This window comes from Gopherus flavomarginatus, chromosome 3 (assembly GCF_025201925.1).
Source record: "Gopherus flavomarginatus isolate rGopFla2 chromosome 3, rGopFla2.mat.asm, whole genome shotgun sequence".
Lineage (NCBI taxonomy): Eukaryota > Metazoa > Chordata > Testudines > Testudinidae > Gopherus > Gopherus flavomarginatus.
In genome coordinates, this window is record NC_066619.1 from 260,002,776 (window position 1) to 260,024,533 (window position 21,758).

Consider the following 21,758-nt stretch of genomic DNA (forward strand, 5'->3'; position numbering starts at 1 on the left):
AATACTTTATGAAAGGCTGTGTGCCAGAGTCATTCAGATTGTAACTTGCATTCCAATTACTTGCATTCCAATTACTTTCCACTCAAAAAAGTTATCCATATAAAAATAGCCTTTTTACAGTATAAGATGGATTACCTAAATCAGTGGTTCCCAAACTTGTTCTGCCACTTGTGCAGGGAAAGCCCCTGGTGGGCTGGGGTGGTTTGTTTACTTGCCGCATCCACAGGTTTGGCTGATCGGAGCTCCCAGTGGCCATGGTTCACTGCTCCAGGCCAGCTCCAGGCCAGTTGCTTCCATTGGCCAGCAGCTCCCATTGGCCTGGAGCAGCGAACCACAGCAACTGCAAGCCGCGATCGGCTGAACCTGTGGACGCAGCAGGTAAACAAACGAGCCCGGCCCGCCAGGGGCTTTCCCTGCACAAGCGGCAGAACAAGTCTGGGAACCACTGACCTAAACATTATATTCTTTTGCAGGTAAACACACCAATGAGATCAGTAGCAACAACCCCTTGTTAGAGGGCTTATTCCTTCACCCACTCACTTCCCTGGTCCTTCTCGCATGAACAGAGAGCAACAATACCTGAAGTCCGAAGGTGCAAACAATTTGATGTTTATTGGGGTGAACTTCCAGCAAGCATGGTACCAGTTTCCTTCCTCAGTGTCCCCCTTCCCAGCTCTGACACCACAGAGCCTTGCCCATGTCCCTGTTCCCAGTCTCTGTTCCTATTCCCCCTGCCTTGCAAAACATTATTTCAATTCCCCCACCCCCATTCCCTGTTCCTCTCCTCCCTTTACTTCCTGATTGACTTCAGACTATATAGTAAAACTTGAGTTTTGCTTAGCTATACCTTAACCAATCATTTTACTGAAATTTAACTAACCAGTCCTAACATATTGTAACATGATTATTTAACCAAATATATCCCACCACCTTAATTAGTTTACACCCATCAAAATTAATTATACAGCAGACAGAAACAGTCACAGAACCAGACAGAGATTATACAGACAAACCATAGGGAAATGGGGACTACAGTGATAGAACAACAAAGAAATGAGGATTTCACATCCCAGCTATTGATAAATGAGTTCTTACCAGACAGGATGCTATCAAACTAAGTTTCCTTTAAACCTTTTAGGCTCTTCCCTTTTTGTGGAGCTGATAGATGGGATCACCTTTCCAACAGCCCCGGATTACTTTATTTCAGTGTGACTAGTTTGGAATGTGAGGGTGTGACCGTTCGCTTCCCAGCTTATGGCTGCCTCTGCTGCTTAGCCAAAGAACAGGGCCTCAGCCTGTCACAGTAAGAGAAGGCCCTTACACTGGCAGACAGTGATTTTGATTCTTTCTTTTATACCTCTATAACTAGCTAAATGACAAGAATACACCTAAATTTTTAGAGTATAGGCCTTTGAAGACAGGCCTGAATATCTATATTCTAACACTCCACCCCCTTTTTTTCCTTTTTCTTTTGGGATCCTCCTGCCCAAGTATCCCTGGAAAAGCGTAGGTGACACATTTCCTGATAGGGCCAGGCATTAAAGTGGAAGGTGTCGATATTCCACTTGTCCCACTTTCCCTTGTGTAGTACAGTGCCCTGCACCTTCTCTCTTATGGGCATACCACGCCTATTTCAATTAGTGTTCCAGACTTCCCATTATAGTGGGCCCGAGAAGGTTGGGTCCATGTTGTCTAGCACACTGTGGGGTAGGGAAGACTTACTACATTACTTATAGGTTATCTCCATATGCAATGTAACACAAGTACAGTTAAAAATACACAATCCACAGCGATACCGAGTTCTGACCACTGCAGTATGGTCCAACTTCCGAGCCACCACCAAACCACCGCATCTCCTCCTTTGACAGGGTTAAGATTTTAATGTGTCCAGTTGCTGGCAGTTGCAACAAGCTGCCTCTGCAGGTTTTGCGTGTTTTTGTTTATATTATAAGTTCATTGAATGTCCACAGAGAAATGGGTCATTGTTGAAACCAACTTAGCCACTTGGTATGGAATCAGGCAGTATGCCCTGGTTTGATTATTTACAGCAATAAGATTTACAGATTCATTTGTGCACCAAAGTCCAGATAGTAGCGTGTAGATGTGTGTAGTTTGGTTATGGGCTGGTGTAATTGTGCACCCAGTTGTCTACCCCTTGCCATAGGCCATTGATCCTGCTCCTTCATGGTCACAGGAAAGGGGCACATTTAAACATCTTCTTTGATTTATACCATTTTACACTCCCCTCCATTGATTCCCAGCGAGCTTCTCCCCTTCTCATTATTTTCATAGGGCTTGTGGGGCCCACCTTAGTTGCTGTTCCATTTCCAGGTACCATGGTAGCTGTTACAGGTGCTGGCCTCCTAGTTGAGCATTTTGCATTTCCATACACTCCCCCCACCCCTACGTCATGCTAGCAGCAAGACAAACACCACAAAACACAGATCAATGGTGTTCTGGGTTATTTTTCCCCTGGCATCAGCTTGCTTGTAGAGTGTCTGAAAAACAAAAGAAACAATTTCCATCCCCCTGGTGGGGACAGGTTATTGCTTAATAATAATACCACTTCCTTTTACAAATTTCCTTGCTAATTGCATAAAAAACAGAAGAATTACCCTCAGGCTGTCAATATTTTGTTCTATAGTTAGGCTGCTAAATTACCGCACTCAGTGGTCATTTATGAAATTCATGAGGTGGTGTCCCTCAGTTTCCCCTCTTGTACAACAGACCAGGTTTGCAATCATTTCTCTGCTGTACCAAGCTTTAAGTTTATTCTCAAGTAATAGCTGAGAGATATCTGCTCTGTACATACACACACACACACACACACACTTTAGAGTTAACCTGTCCCCGTTATTTTCAGGCTTGACTTGTTTTTCCCCTCTCTTTCTTGGGGGTCCATAATCTGAGTCTTCTAGTAGCTTGTTTGCTGACCAGGTGTATTTATTATTTGCAGGTCCTTTGTGCTGCTACTTGATTAATAAGTAGCCCCTCCACCACATTGGGCCAGAAACTCCATTGCTTGCACCTTGTGTAGTGCAAAGTCTTATGCCGATTATTCACATTCTGATTTAGTTGTGTTTTACATCTACCTTGTGCTGGTGTAAATGACAACACAGGTGCTGGGCAATAGAGAATCTGGCTCATTATTAAGGCTAGCTGAAAACTGGGGATTCTTTTCTATGAAACATTTTAAATAAACTGACAAATGTTCATTTTGTTAAAAAAAATTCCTGAAATGTTCTGGTTTTTCAACTAAATGGTTGGAAACAAAGTGTATTTTAGAATAGATTTGAAATTCAAGAAATTTATTTCAATACAAATAATAATGAAGACTTGCTGTTGTGGTGTTTGTCTGTTCCTTTTTCCTCTCCTTCCCCTTCTCTTCCTCTTTTCCACTGGAAAAGTGGGAGAAACAAAAAAAAAAAAGGAGAGGTGATAAAGAGAGAGACCAGAGGGATCCCGAAACCCAAGTAATTTTTTATTTGATTCAAAATGAAAAATTCTCATTTCAATGCAGTAGAATAAATTTGAAATGACATTTTTGTTTCAAACCATTTAATAAAAATATCAGATTTTTGTGAGAATTTTCATAGCCTCCAAAAAGCAATTTTTCATCAAATTATTTTTTCTGAATCAACTTAGACCACACTACTGCTCAGATATACTCAACCAGGCTATGGCAATCAAAGATTTGCTTTCCAAATACTTACTATTTTCATGACATCCAATCAATATTTCTCCATGCCTTGTAATACAATAACCTTACTAAATACGACAGAAGCACCCATAACTTCCAGACTCAGATTTTTAAGAATTCTGTTTTGGACCAACCAATAACTAGTTTTCAAGGCTGATGGATCCTGGGAAGTTCTGTTTATTTACTAGTAAATCTAGTGCTAGTAAGAAGGACTGTGGCAGAGAACTATGGCTCTTCTCATTGATGCAATCATGATATGTAAGTAAATTAACATCTCTACTCTAAGAGGACAAATAACTAATCAAATAACCATTATAAATACATATGGAGCAGTGCACAAGCCAAACATGACCTTCCGCTGATACAGTACTCTTTTCTTCAGGACAACTTTAGGAATTCCCTTTAGTTTCAGTGCCCAGGCTTTCTGAAGAAACATTTGCTAAGGTACTAGAGGCACACCTTAGAGATTCCCGTAGGCTCTTTGGCAAAAGGACACAACTGGACTCTTGGAGCTAAACCCTCATCCCACAGAAGGCAATAGGAGTTCTGAAATTGACTTCAGTGATTTGGCAACAAGGCTCTCTCCTGTCCGAGAACCTAGGATGTATAGAATGGCCTCTCTCAGTACTTCAGTATAAAATAGGGGGGTTGTTTACTAATGTAGCTTGTTGATTTATCTTGATTTTCATTAGAAATGACCGTGAGATTGTGGCATAGGCAGGCCCCTAGAGCTTGTATCTAAATCCCTGCCACAGTCAGGCTGTAATAATTGCAATTGGTTAGTACCTTGCTGAAAGAGGAAAATTAAGGGTCTCAATTAGCTGTTTGATGTATTTTTACTGCCTATTTGCATTTAACACTATGATTTTTGTAGGTGAAAATAGTTGTAGGCCCCAACTACATCATTTAAATGTCAAATACAATCATAACTGAATATCTAAATCATTACATGTTGCCTGTACATAACTGTGGATGCAAAATTGCACCTGCAGTTTTTGTGTGGTTGCAAATTGTGGACTCAAAAGTGAGGTTAGGCTTTGAGAATGTGATCCTTTGAAGCTTCCTCCTGAGCAACTTTGTTTCCCCCTCCTCGCGCCCCCAATGCTGCCTTCTGCTTAATGATTTCCAAATTCACATTGTTGTACTCAGGTGATGGATTGTTGTTGGATAACCAAGATTTGCTTTCCTTTAGTGGACTACACTTTATCATTCTAGTCTATTGTTAATAGGATTCTTAGTATAAAATGACAGGTCACTCTAGTGCCTCTCCAAAATGCTTAACCCACCAAAATGAATACAGTTAAGGGGAGGAATTTTTTTCAGGACACAAGCTCGGGACAGTAATTTATAATGGTGCTCTGTCTAACCCAAGTAGTTTACTTTTGAAAAGGAAGTCTAGTGCACGAGGTAATTGATTAAAAATGTGAATACATTTAAAGAGGTATTCAGAACTCTTACATCAAGAATTTTAACATTCCACCCTATATTAAAATAAACACACTTATTCAGCTAAACCATGTACTTTGCAGTACATGAAGAAAGAGAGTGTTGTGCAGAATCCTGTTCATTGGTCCAGTGGTGGCAGCTGGTAAAAGTAAATGTGTGGTTTAATTGAGAAAAGATTGAGTCAGTGGGAGGCTTTTTATTAAAATATCCAGTGAGCCTAAAGCTATGGAATTAAAAAAAAAATCAAGAGGACTACATGTTTTGGATTCTTTTGATATAATTGACATGTATGGTTAGAATAATTGCTCTGGGCATAATGATAAGTCTTCTTTCTGTATGTCCTTGGCAAACAGAAACAGAAACCAAAGCTACTAGAATAAAAACAATCATTCAATTTTATGTCAGAAAATGAAACATTTTTTCTGTTTTCTAAGTGGTTGAAATTGATCATATTTACTTTACATGACACTAGTAAACAAAGTATTTTGGTTTCAGGAAATTACTTTTATTGTATTACACAGTGTGGGAACAATTTTCCTATGTGGTCACCAAAATATGAGCCATATTTGGGCATTTAAATAGCACTTAGGTGCATTCTTTGGGAGGGACGGGGGAAAACGTCTGTTTTCTATTTAAATAACCTGAATTCATATTTGGATGTTCTCTGAAGATATCTGGGAAACTGAGGCAAGGTAATTAAGGCCTAAAACTCAAGTTGGATACCCAAAATTGAGACACTCAAATTTTATTGGACACATAAGAAAAACTTTGGCCTAAGTGATACACTCAAGGTCAGTAACAGAGCCAGTTACAGAACTCAAAGGTGAAATCCTGGTTCCACTGACAAAACTCCCATTGACTTCCACAGGCACAGGGTTTCATCCCAAGTGTTACTGGCTCCCATTCTTGTCCTCAGACCATGCAACATGTAATCGTATCACACATTTGGTGCTGATATTTGATGTACTTACTGGTAAGAAGATTAAAGGAAAGAGTTTCTATGAAAAGCCAAGGAATTCTGTCAAAATTAAATTTATTTTATTTTTGCAAGAAAATGTTGATTTCAATGACAAATTTTTATTGGAAAAATTCTCAATGAAACATTTCATTTCATGAATTGGCTGGAGTTGGTCGGGAATTTTCCATTGGAATGATTTCTCAGCAGAAAATACAGTTTCTACAAAATCAAAATTTTCCCATGGAAAATGTCAATTTGTCTCTAATTTGATTCTCTGTTGGGAAAACCAAAATAAAGTTTCATTTGGAGTCAGTTCAACATTAAACTGTGTTTCCCCATTGTGGTGCATTGTCTTATGGGAGCTTTCATTTGGGTGACTGATGTCCCCATTCTCTCCTATGAGCTGGGCTCCTTGGCTGGACTATAGCACCCATGATAAACAGAATGTTCTCTGTGGAGTCAGTGTTACATCATGGGAGATGGAGCCTGGTCCATAGGGGAGAAGGAGGGCATTAGTCACCTAAACTACAACTCTCTGGAGGCAATAAACCAGGGGTGGCCAAACTGAGCCTTAGAAGGAGCCAGAATTTACCAATGTACATTGCCAAAGAGCCACAGTTATATGTCAGCAGCCCTCCATCAGCTCCACCCACTGCTCCCAGCACCTCCCGCCCACTGGCAGCCTGGCCAATTAGCACCTCCCCCTCCCTCCCACACCTCCTGATCAGCTGTTTCATGGTATGCAGGAGGCTCTGGCAGGGAGGAGTGAGGGCATGGCAGGCTCAGAGGAGGGAGTGGAAAGGGGCGGAGTGGGGGCAGGGCCTGTGGCAGAGCCTGGGGTTGAGCAGTGAGTATCCCCCAGCACATTGGAAAGTTGGCACCTGTAGCTCCAGCCCCAGGGTCGATGCCTATACAAGGAGCCTCATATTAACGTCTGAAGAGCCGCATGTGGCTCTGGAGTCACAGATTGGCCGTCCCTGCAATAAACCATCATAAAGTGCATTTATAAATACAGATTAATGTTGAACTGACTTGAAATGAAACTATTCTGATCAGTTTAACAAATTGAAATGAAACTTTTCCATTCAGGCATATTAGAATGTTTTGTTTTGACTGAAAATGCTGAAACAAACAGTTCACCATTCCCAAAGAGAAATTTCTCTGAACTTTTTGTTCTAATTCAGGATGCTAAAAATGTTGAGATATCAGAATTTCCTGTGGGATGGAAATTCCAGTTTTTGCTCAACTAATTTTGATATTTCAAAATGTCAAAAAAAGTCAAAATGTCAGAAAATCCAACTTTTCATTTCAATACAAAAATAGAATTTTTTGAGATTTACAGATTGATAGATTTCTGAACACTTCATTCTGCAAACATTTCTGATATTTCAATATTTCATCCTGTTTTGGGACAAAAACAAAGTGTTAAAATGCCAATTTCCTTTAGGATAGAAATTACATTTTCTGAACACCGCTAGTTCACAAATATGGTCAAACTGACATTTATTTTCAAATTCAAACAAATATTAACAGAACTATTTTTTTCCACTTTTCACTTGGCTCTGGTTATCAGTTTTTGCACATACAAAAGTCTTCAGATCTTCCTCAATCCAAACAGACTGTAGATAATTAAGAAAATAATTAAGAGAATAATTAAAACAGTAATTAGAAACAGCAGGTAAATTTGTCTTAAAACAGCCATTAAGCTTGAAGAATTGAAATGTCTTCATTCAGTTTAAATGCAAAGCTCTGAAACGCAATGATAGAAAAATGTAGCATTAGTGAAATAAAAGATCACTCTTGAAACTGCTGTTATCTTTCTCTCCAAATACCTATCGTTTTCCTAATTACCATGTTCTTCCCATCTTCCTAATCAAATGAATATATATTGGTGGCATATTATAATCTCAAACTTCATTTAGGTACTCGGTCTTATTCTCTGCTTGCCTCAAGGTACAGCTGTTTTTAACATTCTGTCAACAAAAGCTTGTGTTTTATCCTCAGTTTGAACATTATCTCTCTTTGCTAATGCATTTTCTATAAATAGAGCAATCTGGACTACGATTCCATCAAATATAACATTTTATGCCCCTTAATCTAATTTTTAAGTACTTGTCATGTTTCTCCTGTATATATTTGTTCACCTTCAAGACTCCATTATGGCAGCTGAATACATAACTGCTTATATCTGGCTATTCATCTTCTGTGCTTGTGCATGCAAATGCAGTAGTAGTTTAACAAGCTGTGATGTCTGCTCAAATTTACTTAGGTACTGCCAGGACAACCTTGTGGCTTGTAATCGTCATATCTCTGTCTGTTCAAAAAGCCTTAGAATTTACAAAATAACCAAATGGAAAAAGCATGCTGGAGAGACCTTGAAAACTTAATAACAATACTGCCAAATGAGTAAAAGGTACATGTAGAATCCACAAGGAAAAAATAATATTAAGCTATTGTAGTTCACTGAGTTACATATGAAATGGAAGCAGAATGTAAAAAAATTACCAGATGTTTAAGGCACAAAGTAGACTTGAATGAAAGTCTAGCTCCTTGGCTGAGTGTTTCATTGTGAAGTGTTGTCTCCAGGCAAACCTTTTAAAGTATATTGTAATGTAGTAACCCTATTTTTTATGGAAGAAAACTTTGGCTAGGTTCACGGCCGGTGCAAGGAAGTTTTGTGCCCTATTCGAAACTTCCATCTTGCGCCATCCCCGCCACCCAGCTAACTCTGCCTCCCCTTGTAGCAGCTAACTCAACCCCCCACCTGGAAAGCCCCCCCCCGCAACAACTACCCCCCTCCACGGCAGCTAACCCCGCCCAGGGAGACTCCTTCCCCCCCGCAGAAGCTAACCCTGCCCGGGGAGACCCCTGCCGTGGCAGCTAACCCTGCCTGGGGAAACTCCCCCTCGCGGAAGCTATCCCCACCCGGGAAGCACCCCCCCTGCAGCAGCTAGCCCCACCTGGGGAGACCCCCACCACGGCAGCTAAGCTCGCCTGGGGAGCCCACCCCAGCTCACCTCTGCTCTGCCTCCTCCGCTGAGCACGCTGGCGCCGCTCTAATTCTCCTCCCCGTCCAGGCGTGCAGCGCTGATTGGAGGAGACTTAGAGTGGGGGCTGTGTGCTCAGTGGAGGAGGCAGAGTGGAAGTGATCTGGAGCGGGGAGTGGTTCCCCTGTGCACACCCCCCATTACTGTGGGTGGCCCTCCCCGTGCCTCTCCCCTAGCTCACCTCTACTCCACCTCCTCGCCTGAGCAGGTTTTTAGGCACCCTCAACCACTAGGCACCCTAGGCGGCTGCCTAGTTTGCCTAAATGGTTGCACTGGCTCTGGCTAGGTTATGGCATATGAAACTGGTGCTAGAAAGAGCTGCAAGTATTCCTTATATTCCTTTGTATTCCTTTGTAATTAAAAAAAACTAATGCAACTTTACAATTTCAAGTTTGGAAGAAACAGAGAGGTGGTGTGCCTGTATCACAGTGGTGAGATTCAGAGCCCCAATGAACTCCACATAGACACAGAGGAACCCACTGCAGGATCAGGCCCAAGTTCTACTGTTCTCTACTGTGTGCAATCAGATCTGCTCAACTGTGTGTCATAAACTCTGTGCTTCTAACAGCTGATAGGGTCACTTGGCTCAAGGGGGGGTGGTGGGGAAACAAATTTTGTTCTTAAAGCAGGAGGTCTCCATTCAGTTACTATAGATCTGTCAAGTTCAAAGTGGCACTGGTGTGCAGCAGAGTGTTCTGGTGCATAGTCCTAGGCGCTAACTGATTTGTTAGAGTTCTGTATCATGTGAAATGGATGATGAATGCAAAGTAGAAACAGTTTCATCCAAATTCCTTGGCTTTCTAGAACTTTATACAGGGAATTAATAGAGAAACTAATGTTCCCCTGATTCAAATGCCATGTGGTTTTTGCTTATGCTTCATAAAGGACTCAGTCATGGTTTTGATTTTTTTCAGCGGTATGAGCTTGGATCATATTTTGGTCTCAGTTACATCTGTACAACTGAATGAAGTCAGTGGGATTACCTAGGAAAAGTCTAGCTCAGAATAGCAACATCTAGATACCAACATCTACTGAGTTGCTTAAACAATTTCAAATCAAATTCCTATGCATTCTTTTCAGCAATGCTAAAGTTGTATATATCTGCATCTATACTACCTAAGCTGAGGTATATGTTTTATTTTATGGAGTGTAAAATTCTTCAAATAACACTTATTAATGTATTTGGACTTATGATATTTTTACACAATAAATATATCTCAGCCACATTGAGCACACAATAGGTAAGTTAGCACTCTACAAAATCCACCTTGTTTTCAAATCATCACCTGAGCCACATGTAAGTTACAATTGAAGAAATGATGTTGAAAATGAGAATATTTTAAATTAAATTCCTACGTAAACCTACAAATCAGTGAGTGGAAATTTTGTGTTCCTATTCAATGTGGCATGAATCAAAAATGTAATGATCTGTGTGAAAATAATGGTTTGCTTATTTTTATTCGGCTCGAATCACTGCACCACTCACAAATAATGCAAATGGGGTGAATGCATGTAAAGGACTCTATTATTTTAACATATCATTATGCATATAATTCTGTATAGTCTATGCAAAAGGATAAGTAATAAACATTTCTATGAAAATTATCCAGTTTGTCTGCATTATGGCCATAAAAAGTCAATAGACTGTGATGTGAATGTTATTTTCCTAATGGTCTACTTTTTCTGAGGGTTGGGAGACCAGGAAATGTGTAGATCTTACTTTCCAATATATATCTTTTTACTGCTTTAGGAACTTTCTGTTGTGTTACATCCTTTCAGCTATACCAATGTCATCTGGGAGGCGGTATGGCTGGACTGGACATCAGGTTCCGTTCTCAACTCTATGGCTAATTTATATTAACTCCAAGTATTATTTTATCTGTTTATTTGTATTGAAATGGACCCATTACCATATTATCTGATCACCTCACAACCAGAGCTATGCCAATAACTATTGGGTTTTTTATTTTTATTTTTTGGTTTGTTGGCAGTTACAAAATATAAAATTTCATTTCGGGTCAGTTCTAAACCAAAAAGTTTTGGAACTGTCTGCAAATGGAAAAGTAAAAAAAAAAATAGGTTTGGGTTAAATGAAGTATTTTGTTTGATCCAGAACAGAATGTTTTATTTTGATATTGGGCATCTTTAACAGTATTATAACTTTATTTAGAAAGTATTAGCAGGTTTATCAATTTGTTTTTTAATCAAAGGAAAGGAAATTTGAAAGTGAAGGGAGAACTCTTCCTACCTGCTTCAATTCAGTAGCCCAGTGGATAGGACATTTATCTGATATGTGGAAGACTTGAATGTAGGTCCCCCATGGGAGTGCCCATATCACTGTGTTATGGTTACTCTTCAGTGGTTTTCGCACCCTATAGACTGGTTGTGAGAGTACTGGTCTTAGAAATGGGAGACCTGGGATCAGGAACGGTTTCAATAATTCTGAATGTTTTCCCCTTTTTTAAACAGAAACAATTAGCTGAAATTGACAGGAATTTACAAAATATTTTGATTGATCTAAATATGTACCTCAGTTCCAGGTGTCACCCCATGGGGGCTTGATTTCAAGTTTTCTGAGTTTGTTTGGGTGGAAGAGGGATGGGGGGCGGGGAATCCAAACTAATTTCTAGACTCTGTAAATGCCCAAGTAAAATATATATTCTAAGGGCCAAACTCAGAGCTGATGAGCAAGTTAGATCTCCTATAGACTTGCTTAAATTCTCTTAGAATTACTTCTCTAAAATGACATTCATGTACATATGTGTAAGGGACTCTGATTTGGGGAAATCTACATGCCAACGCGTCAGAAAAAGATTTAAGTTAAAGAGTTTGTATGAAGGTTTACTTTAATTTACACAATATTACAGGATTCTTTTAGCTGCTTTTCTTGCTACAGTCCTCTCTTCTGGACACTTAGCATATGAGTCACTCCCTGTTTTCCACTCACAACCTCTGCTCTAACACTATCTGCTCCCACTCTCAAATATAAACTTAGAGTTTAAGGCCAGAAGAGACCACCAGATCATCCACTCTGACCTCCTGCATATCACAGGCCACCAATGGGACCCAGCACCCGCACACTAAACTCAACAACCAAAATTAGGCCAAAGTATTACAGCCCACAAGAGACTAGACTATTAGAATAGGAGGGACTGAGGTACCACCAGTGGCCCAGGCCTCCACAGTGGCAGGGAAATGATTAAGTGAGATATACCCTGATAATCCTGGAAAGTGAACCACACACTCATGCTGCAGAGGAATGTGAGAAACTACTGAGGTTACTGCCAATCTGAGCTGGGGGGAAATTCCTTCCCAACATCACATATACTGATCAGTTAGACCCTGAACATGTGAGCAAAAACCAGCCAGCCAAACAGCTGAGAGAGAGAGAATGCTCGATGCTACCTCGGAGCCCCGGTCCTCTCTAATGTCTCATCTCCAGCCATGACCATCCTTGATACTTAAGAGGAAGAAAATAAAATAAACAATACACTGGGGGAAAGCATCACTTCCTGACATCTAATCCTTAATCATTGTGCTGGATCTAATATAGGGCCTGAACCTGGAATTCTTAGTCAAAACTCCCACTCATGCTGGTTGGAAATTTGAATGAGTAACAAATGAAAGATCAGGCTCTCAGACTGCAGCCTCCATGAGATACTTTATTTTCCTACATGTTTTTAAAGCACCATTAACCTCTATTATGCTACACATGATAACCCACTTGCAAACGGTGCTTGCTTAAAAACTTGTAAAGATAAAATGCATCAACTTCCCCAAAAGTTGAGAAGGAAATGTTTTCCTCCCAAGTGAAGAATACCAATAAAACTATTTTAAAAAGAGCAATAGTCATATTATTTCTGGTAAAGAACGAGTTCCCCTGCCAGCCATACCATTGTCTCACCTGGATTCTGTGCTAGTGTAACACCGACAGATAGTGGTCATCAGCAGGCAGGATCGAATCTAGGACCTCTGGAGCTTAGTGCATGAGCCTCTCTCTACCACATAAGCTAAAAGCAACTAGCTATTAGCTAAGGCTGTAGAGCAGACTCATTTTATCTCTTTCTTTAAGTGGTCTTCATGCCACTAGATGGGACAGAACACCACACCCAGAAGGTGTGTGGGTTACACTAGCAAAACATCTTATTAGATACAATGCCAGTCTCTGCAAGGGTGTTAGATGTGTAATACTTTAAGGGATGAGAACTCTGTTGTTGTGATACCTTAATTGCACAGACACCGTCTGATCTTGATAATATTTTAAGCACAAGAACTACGGGAGGTCATGGTCAACCATGGCTCATCTCAGCATCAGCTGTGGCACTGCAGTCCTGAATGTTCACAACAGGGAAAAACACACTAAAAGAACACACAAATTGTATGATTAAATAAGAAAAGGTAAGTACAAGAAAAGGCAAATCAGAAGGAAGGATGAAAATCAATACCTGAGGACAATGGACTTGTATAACACTAAGGTAGCACTCAATTTAGTTTGCAATACTCTGTTAGTCACATCTGTATTGCTAAGCTGACTTCTATATTTAATGTATGCAGTGTTGTTGTAGCCAGGATATTAGAGAGAAAAGGTGTATGGGCTAATAACTTTTATTGGACCAAGTTCTGTTAGTGAGAGAGACAACCATCAGAGAACACATGGAACTCTTCTTTATGTGTTAACTACTTATGCTAAACAATCTGTTCCATCTTGTATTTAACTGTGACACTTGGAGTAAGTTTCCCAGACCTGAAGAACAGCTCTGTGTAAGCTGCAAAGCTTGTCTGTCTCACTAATAGAAGTTGGTCCAATAAAAGATATTACCCCACCCACCTTTTCTCTGCTATATTTAATGTTTTTCTGTTCGTCTTGACCTCCGATAGGTCTACTGTTTAAAATATCATAGTCCTAAAATTGAATATTGCTATTTTGACTGATGTCTCATCTGAAAAAGATGTCTCTTCTACCCTTCTCTAGCATCATGCTGAGAGCACTGAGTCAGCACTGACTTAGAGGAAAGAGTGCCACCTACTGAATCAGCAGCACTGCTTCTTGCAGAAGAGGTGCTGGAGGGGAGTGGCCTATCTAAGCCCACGTCCAGACTACAGCCTAAAATCGATGTGCTTAAAATCGATTTTATAAAGCAGGTTTTATAAAATCGATTTTGTGCATCCACACTAGAGGTACTTACATCGATGTTGAGCTTCCATTTTCCCTGGCGTCCATCTTTTGCTTGAGCGTTGCACTCTGGGTACCTATCCCACAGTTCCTGCACGGGTCCCTGCCCTTTGGAATTATGGGTTACTAGCCCAGTGCATGATGGGATCAAAGTCCCCGTCCTGGGTGGTTCTGGGTACAGCTTCACCCCCCCCTTCCTGTAAACGGCACACAGTCAGTTCGCGCTGGGTGGTTCGGGGAACGCGAGAGCAAACCGCGGCGAAGCTGGTCTCCTTTCCCGGTTTGCTCTCGCGTTCCCCGAACAAGCAGGTCTCCTTCCCTGCGGTTTGCTGGGTGGTCCGGGGAACGCGAGAGCAAACCGCGGCGAAGCTGGTCTCCTTCCCTGGTTTGCTCTCGCGTTCCCCGAACAAGCAGGTCTCCTTCCCTGCGGTTTGCTGGGTGGTCCGGGGAACGCGAGAGCAAACCACGCTGTGCAAGCAGGAAATGGAATTTCAAAGTTCCTGGGGCTTTTCCTGTTTACCTGGCCAGCAGAAGAGTACCTTTACCTGTGTAGAGCGGCCACTAGAGCACTGTGGGATACGTCCCGGAGGCCATTAACTTCGATGTCCGTCCACACTATCATAAAATCGATTTTAAGAAATCGATTTTGGGGTTACTCCTCTCGTTTAGATGGAGTTCCAAAATCGATTTTAGGGACCCTTAAAATCGATTTTATGCACTCTGTAGTGTGGACGGTTACAGCTTTAAATCGATTTAGAGCTCTTAAAATCGATTTAAAGCTCTAGTCTGGACCTGCCCTAAGCAGTGACCCAGACTCCATAACTCTGGTTTAAATCTAAGGTGTGAGGGAGCTTTGCCACTGACTTCTATAGGACCAGGATTCAACCTGTGTTTTTGTTGTCTATGAAGATCACAGTTCAGGTTGGCATGGCTATAGGAAGCCAGGATTCCTTTTCACCTGCCTGACAACTACCAATTGGTTGTGTCCCTTTTCATTGTCTGGCAGATCCACCTTGTCTGTCTTAACTTCAGTAGCTAGAAGTTGACATTCACTTTAAAATTTAAAGTAAGGGACTTGTTTTATAGCAACTCACGCAAAGACAGCATTGTTTTCTCTTAATGTTAGGTTGAAAAGTGTAACCTTCCACTTAAGCTTCATGCTGAGAGTGAAAGTTGTGAACATTAAATCAATTACTGTGGCTGTATTTTTAATCACTTGTATGTGGTTTGTTAATAATCTGAGTTAAACCAAAAGGGACAAATGCCTTATTTAATCATTTTCTTCTTGAAGAAGTCCAATTTACATTTAAGCCTCCTATAATAAATACATTATCCTAGTCATTTAAGAGTAATGATAGCCATTAAAGAACAACATTTAGAGAAATAGGGTTTAAGAGAACATTCATAAACTTCTTTCCCCTAGCTAAAAATGAATGTTTAATCTAGGTTCTTACAAAAATAAAATCCCATATTAAAAAGATACATTTCAAAATCAATCTGGTGTGGCATAACAATATAATATATCCGTGTTGTAACTTGTGTGGAATTAATTTCAAATTGCTGGAGAAGAATCTACATCCAATGCTATCCCGCTGTAATTGGGGACCAGCCTTAGTGGCCCAGACTCTGATCCAAGCTATGCCTGTTGCATGTCTGCAGTATGTCAGTTGAAGCCAATGAACCTGATTCTCCTTTCACTTATTTTCTCCTGAGTTATATTGAGAGGAAATCCAGCCTAATAAGTCTTATGCTGGTCTAGCCAAAATCAATCTATGGCCTAGCTAAAGAACCCAGTCTTATCCTTTCTGAGGCCAAACTCCCATTCACATAAATAGGACTTTACCTGTCTAAGGAGTGCAGGCAGGAGGCCATGCTCAATTAAATGACATTGTCTTTAAATAGAGGCATCTGGTTTAAAACCAAATCAATAAAATGTATAAGAAATATCAAAAGGGGTGTGTAGTATGCGAGTTACAGAGTTAAGCTTGTTTGCAAAGGAGAAAAGCTGCCAAAGAGTGGGATAAAAATCACTCTCTACCATTTAAGCAAGAGCTGTGTGGAGCATCTCTCTCTTAACCTTTACATGCTACAAGAATGTACATCTCTGATCAGCTTCAAGATCCTGGTCACTGATCCTGCAAGTCACTCCTTCGGGCTGACTTCAGTGGGTGCACCTGTGCAAAGTGACTAGCTGGGAGAAGGCATAAAACGTCAGAAAGCTTGGTGGACTGGGGCTTCACTAGCTCTGGATCACTGAAAGAACAGATCCCCTGGACACTAGCTTTGATCAATGATAACCATGGATTTCCCAGGGCCAAGGGAGGGGAGCACAGCTTTTTCAGCAGCAAGCCCTCATTTGGAGCAAAATATTATTAGACTCATCTGTTTGATAAGCCTTCCACCAACAGCAGTGTAGCCCACTCTTCAGTGTGTGTTACGCATACCCACTGTACCTGATCCATGTAGATGATATGACTCTGCTACTGCACCCCTTTAACCCACTGCTTTGTTTAGCTCACACTCTAGTATCCTGCTTCCTGGTGATTATCAAGCAGATATTTTTTAAAGCAGCACTAACAAATGGACCAACAATGCTTCCTTGAAGATGCTGCAAGTTCGCAAAAATTATCTAATATTTAACAAAACACACTACAAGCATTGTTATAGGATGACACTGAGACATCAGCCTTTCCCATTGACTTGCTATACATAGGGACTTAGGACTGCAGGGGAGCTCCTGGGTCATCAAGACCAGTCTCCTGCTATCCCAGGCAGCCTCATTGTTTAATTGCAACCTTGTCATATAACTGACATCAACCTTAAGAGGCTCTACTTTCCCATTCAACCTGGGCTGGTAGATATTTTTAACAGATATGTATAAAGTATGACTAGGAAGTTTTGTTTATTTGTGAGTAGGATTTTTTGCCTGAAGTGGTACATTTTCAGAGCAACTTTGCAAAGGTGCTATACATAATTTTGCAGAAGCCCAGTTAACACAGTGGTGGGCACATTAGAAATGGACAGCCAAAGCTAGAACAACACACAAGTTGCCAGTTCTCAGGTTTTTTAAAATATTTCAATAAATTTTGCCAGTTTCAGTTCATGTGGTTTTGTAGCCTTTGGGTTTCACTTTAAAGTATGATTCTGTTCTGACAAGTGATTGTAAAAACTGAATCACACATTCCTATAGTTGTGTCTCAATATCAAATTTGCTCAGACCACCAGTATAGTGATGGATTTTTGCCTTAACTACCAGCCCTACCACTTAACCTGGGCTTAGAATGTAGTGTGACCTTCAATCTGGCTCATGGAACACTACCATTAAGAAAGGTTCTGAAAGCCAAAATCTGCTCTCTCACACCATTATGCAAACACCTCTAGCGCAGATACTACTCTAATTTATATTGGCGTAACTCTGGAGTAAATCCATTCTATGCTAAGATAAAAATCTTCTGAAGTAGGCTTTGTATTATATCTAAGAAAATTGTGTGGTTTTTTTAAATTACATTTTGCACTGGTGTAACAAACCATATAGGGAAGGACTGATGCAGATCCTTTTGCATCATCCAAACTCCCTTTCACTTCAATGGATTTTCTGCCTGAACAAAGAGATGAGGTCCTGAGAGTGGTTACTACTACCACTGCTATTGAATATCTGTAACAAGATGGCAGTGTTTGCCTATTAGCAGATGATGAGCTGCTGGAAACTGTTAAATTAACTGATTTGCTGACTCACTGGTGCAGCTGGCTCATTATCCCATGTGGTTACAAGAGAGGTTGGGCATAGCCTGAGCTGGGACCTGAGGGAAGGAATTGTAAGTGTAGAGTTTTTAGTTTACTAGTGTTTTGAGAATAACCTTTTCAATAATAAATCAGACCTGAAAAGAAATAATTTGCTTTCACTGAGGATATGTCTATGCTGCAGTTAGACACCTGTGGCTAGCCCTTGTCAGCTGTCTTAGGCTCATGGCTGTTTAACTGTGGTGTAGACATTCAGGCCTGGAATGCAGTCCAGACTCTAGGACCCTACAAGGTAGGAGGGTCTTCTGTAGCCTGAGCCTAAATGTCTGGTGCAATGAAACAGCCTTACAGCCAGAGCCAGCTGGCATGGGCCAGCCACAGGTGTCTAATTGCAGTGTAGACATACCATGAGTGTCTAGGTTTGTGGCCGTAAGGGAAGGATCCCATACATAATCACAGTAACACACTTTTTTTTTTTAACCAGACTTTGCACTTTCTGTAGTTTCTTCTGTCTGAAGTTCTTTGCTGTGTTATACAAACAATGACATTCCCCCAATGAGGTTGGCATTGATTCTGGAGCCCTGCAAAATGCATTTTGCTGTGTGGATGAAAGGGTGAAAATTCTAAACCATCTTTGCTGTGCTGAGGAACTGTAGACAGTTATTGGACTGGAACCAGTGACATCAAAAGTGAATAAGACTGACTCAGGAGAAGAGTGGAATCAGGCAACCCAAAATTCACTTCTGGGCCAGAATTTACACCTACCACTCTGGGTAGGGGATGGGGAAAGCAACAGTTATGGTCATCTACTACTCACTAGGATATATTTCCCCCCTCTCCCTCCCATTGACTTACTATTGCCAATCCTAGATGTTAAAAAACCATGAATTAGTGCCCCCCCAAATATTTTGAGATTTTCTTTAAACTTGTGAGTTTTTTTTTAAAGTTGGGTTAATTTTATTTGACTTACAGGTTTCTGAGTATTTAGGTTACATTCAGTTCATACTTTCAGGCTTTTCTCTGCAACAACTATTTTTAAAGAGGGAAGGTCATCTCTGTGTAAGCTCAAAAGCTTCTCTCTCTTACCCTAACAGAAGCTGGTCCAATAAGATATCACCTCACTCACCTTATCTCTCTGGTATCCTGAGAGCAAACTGGCTACAACAACACTGCATACAATGCTTTTTTCCCCCCATCAAACATATTTTCATTTCCAGGATCTGAGATTTTAAGAAAAACATTAAATATCATGAGAGTTGTAATCAAGTCACAAGAGTAGGCAACATTGCATTGTTTTTAATTTTTAAATAACTCTTTCTGAGTCTGCATTTTACAAACTATTATTCCTCTCTTTTCTATTTGCTTTTACAGTTAATTTTGACCACTTTCAAATACTGCGAGCTATTGGGAAAGGGAGTTTTGGAAAGGTAAGAATCAGTGTTTAGTAGTTGTTGTTGTTTTTGGTGATAAAATCTAGCAGCAGATTTCTTCATACTAATATGATATGCTCATTCACTCTGGTTAGGCTAACAGAGTTGCATTTTGAAGCTTTTTTATCACAATCAAATTAAGTGCAACTTTGGTTGTACATTAAATTAAGTTACTTTGACTACAGTACATTTGCTTGTTAATCGTGTAAATGTGATTATAAGTAAATATCTTCTATAGACTTTAGCATGACTAAGAAATCAACTTCAAAAAAAAAAGAGAGAGAAGTAGCAGCAGACACCTCAGGCTGTCTAGAAAAGAATGATCTTGTTCTGATCCTGATTTATCTATTTTAATATGATTAAAATATTTCAGTTACAAAGATACTTTTTACATTGATTCAAATACATGTAAAGTTCTATAAGTTGAAATGTAATTATGATAGAAAATGTTTCTTCAATTCAGTAAGCATGTGCTAGAATGGGGAAAAGCAATTATTTGTTTACAAATGAGTATATAATAATAAAGAATCATGTAATAACCAAGATCTTAAATTTTCGTATGGATAAATACAAGTCTATGCAGTCTGATGGAGTCATGTTAAGAAAACGTTGGAGAGAGACCATTACTTGAAATGATAAATTTGGAGCTTGCATATAACTTGGACAGCAGATCAAATAATGATAAGAAGTTAGACCTTGATTCAGGAGATTTAATTTAAGCACATGCTCACTGTGTTCTTTGGAGCTACTCCCACACTTATGATTAAGTCCATATATGAATTTTTTCAGGATCGGGGGTCTTACATGTGTAACTGTGTGTTTCATCCAGCAGAAGCCCAAATCACTTCGCAAGCTGACTTTCAAACTTTTGGCTGTAAATCTTCATTTAGTTCAATGAATTTCATGAGAAGTTTTGCCTGAGTAAGACTGCAAGAATGAGTGTCATGCAAAACTGTATTCAAGTATCTTCTTCCATATCACTGAGGTTCAGCCACCTCTGGGGTAGAACACAGTAACTGTTTACTATCACACAGCACTACTAGAATGTCACATCAAAGTGAAACTACAGAGGTCCTTAATGACTCCATTGTTGGGGGTACAGGTTAGATCCAGGATAAGTATTCATAGATATATCCAAATGATCCTAACTCTTGAGGGGTCCATGCATTATTCTCTTTCCCTCAGAGTTGCCCCCTCACCCTGACAACACTGCCTTCCCCAAAAGGCCCTGGCTCTTTATGCCAGATGCAGTTGTTTTGTAAGGGAAGGGAAAACTGAACGCTACAGCCCTCTGAGCTCTTCAGGAGCTAGCTGGTGGATCCACTCTTGTCATGTGGGGCAGATGGCAATGCTACCTAAAAGACAATGGTTCATGAAGCACTGTTTGTTTTTGTAATTCCTGAAATGACAGCCTTTCCTGGTGCTGATTATTTGTTTGGGGTGCAGTTGACTGCAGTGTTCTCTGAACCTTTTTATTATTTGGATTTAAATTCCCAGTCCCCTAGAGCAGCGTTTCCCATACTTGTAGTGGCCAGTACATCCCTCAGCCCATGTTGTTTCCAGCAGTTCCCATTGGCCTGGAGCAGCAAACTGCAGCCAGTGGGAGCTGCTATCGGCAGAACTTGCAGACGGGGCAGGTAAACAAACTGTCCCGGCCCGCCAGGGGTTTTCCCTACACAAGCGGCATCCCAAGTTTGTGAAACACTGTCCTAGAACATCCACTGAACAATAGGAAGAAATATAAACATGCTGCTAATCTTTTAACATAATTTGTTTAATGTATAGTTGTCAGTGCAACAAAATAGTCTTCTAAATAATGTACTCTTTATCCCAAAGCAACACAAAAAAGTTCCACTCCATCTTCTGACTCTTTCACAAACAGTAAAAGAAGAAAACGCATGTTAAGATGGCCTGTCCTACGGTATCCACAAGGACGGCATGTCAAAAGCACAGCTTCCAAAAAAGTTTTTTTTCAGCAAATCACTTTCAGCCCCTACCATCCATTCAGGAATGACTTTGATCCCAACTTTACCTGTCAATCTCCTTCTGGAACCTCCTCATGACAGAAAGCACCAAAGCACAGTGGTGTTGCCTCATCATTTCTTTATTTTAGTAAATTGTGCCTGAACCTATTGTAAAACCCTCTCCTTGATTTATGTCCTGTATTTTATTTGTGCTTGCAGAGCATGGCACTTTTCTTGACTTGCCTTTGGGTCAAGATAGGTGAGGTAATATCTTTTACTGAACCAACCTTTGCTGGTGG

The 21,758-nt window shown here is 40.4% G+C and overlaps 1 protein-coding gene across 2 annotated transcripts in view; it reads left to right on the plus strand.

Annotated features, from left to right (window-relative positions):
* STK32B (serine/threonine kinase 32B) overlaps window positions 1-21,758 on the plus strand; it is a 275,254-nt gene that overhangs the window by 18,602 nt on the left and 234,894 nt on the right. The window contains exon 2 of one of the 2 annotated variants that reach the window (XM_050947849.1): window positions 19,437-19,492. The exons of the other annotated variant lie outside the window; for it this stretch is intronic. Within the exon in view, the coding sequence (XP_050803806.1) occupies window positions 19,437-19,492 (56 nt within the window). The remainder of the gene's footprint in view (window positions 1-19,436; window positions 19,493-21,758) is intronic. 2 annotated transcript variants of the gene reach the window in all.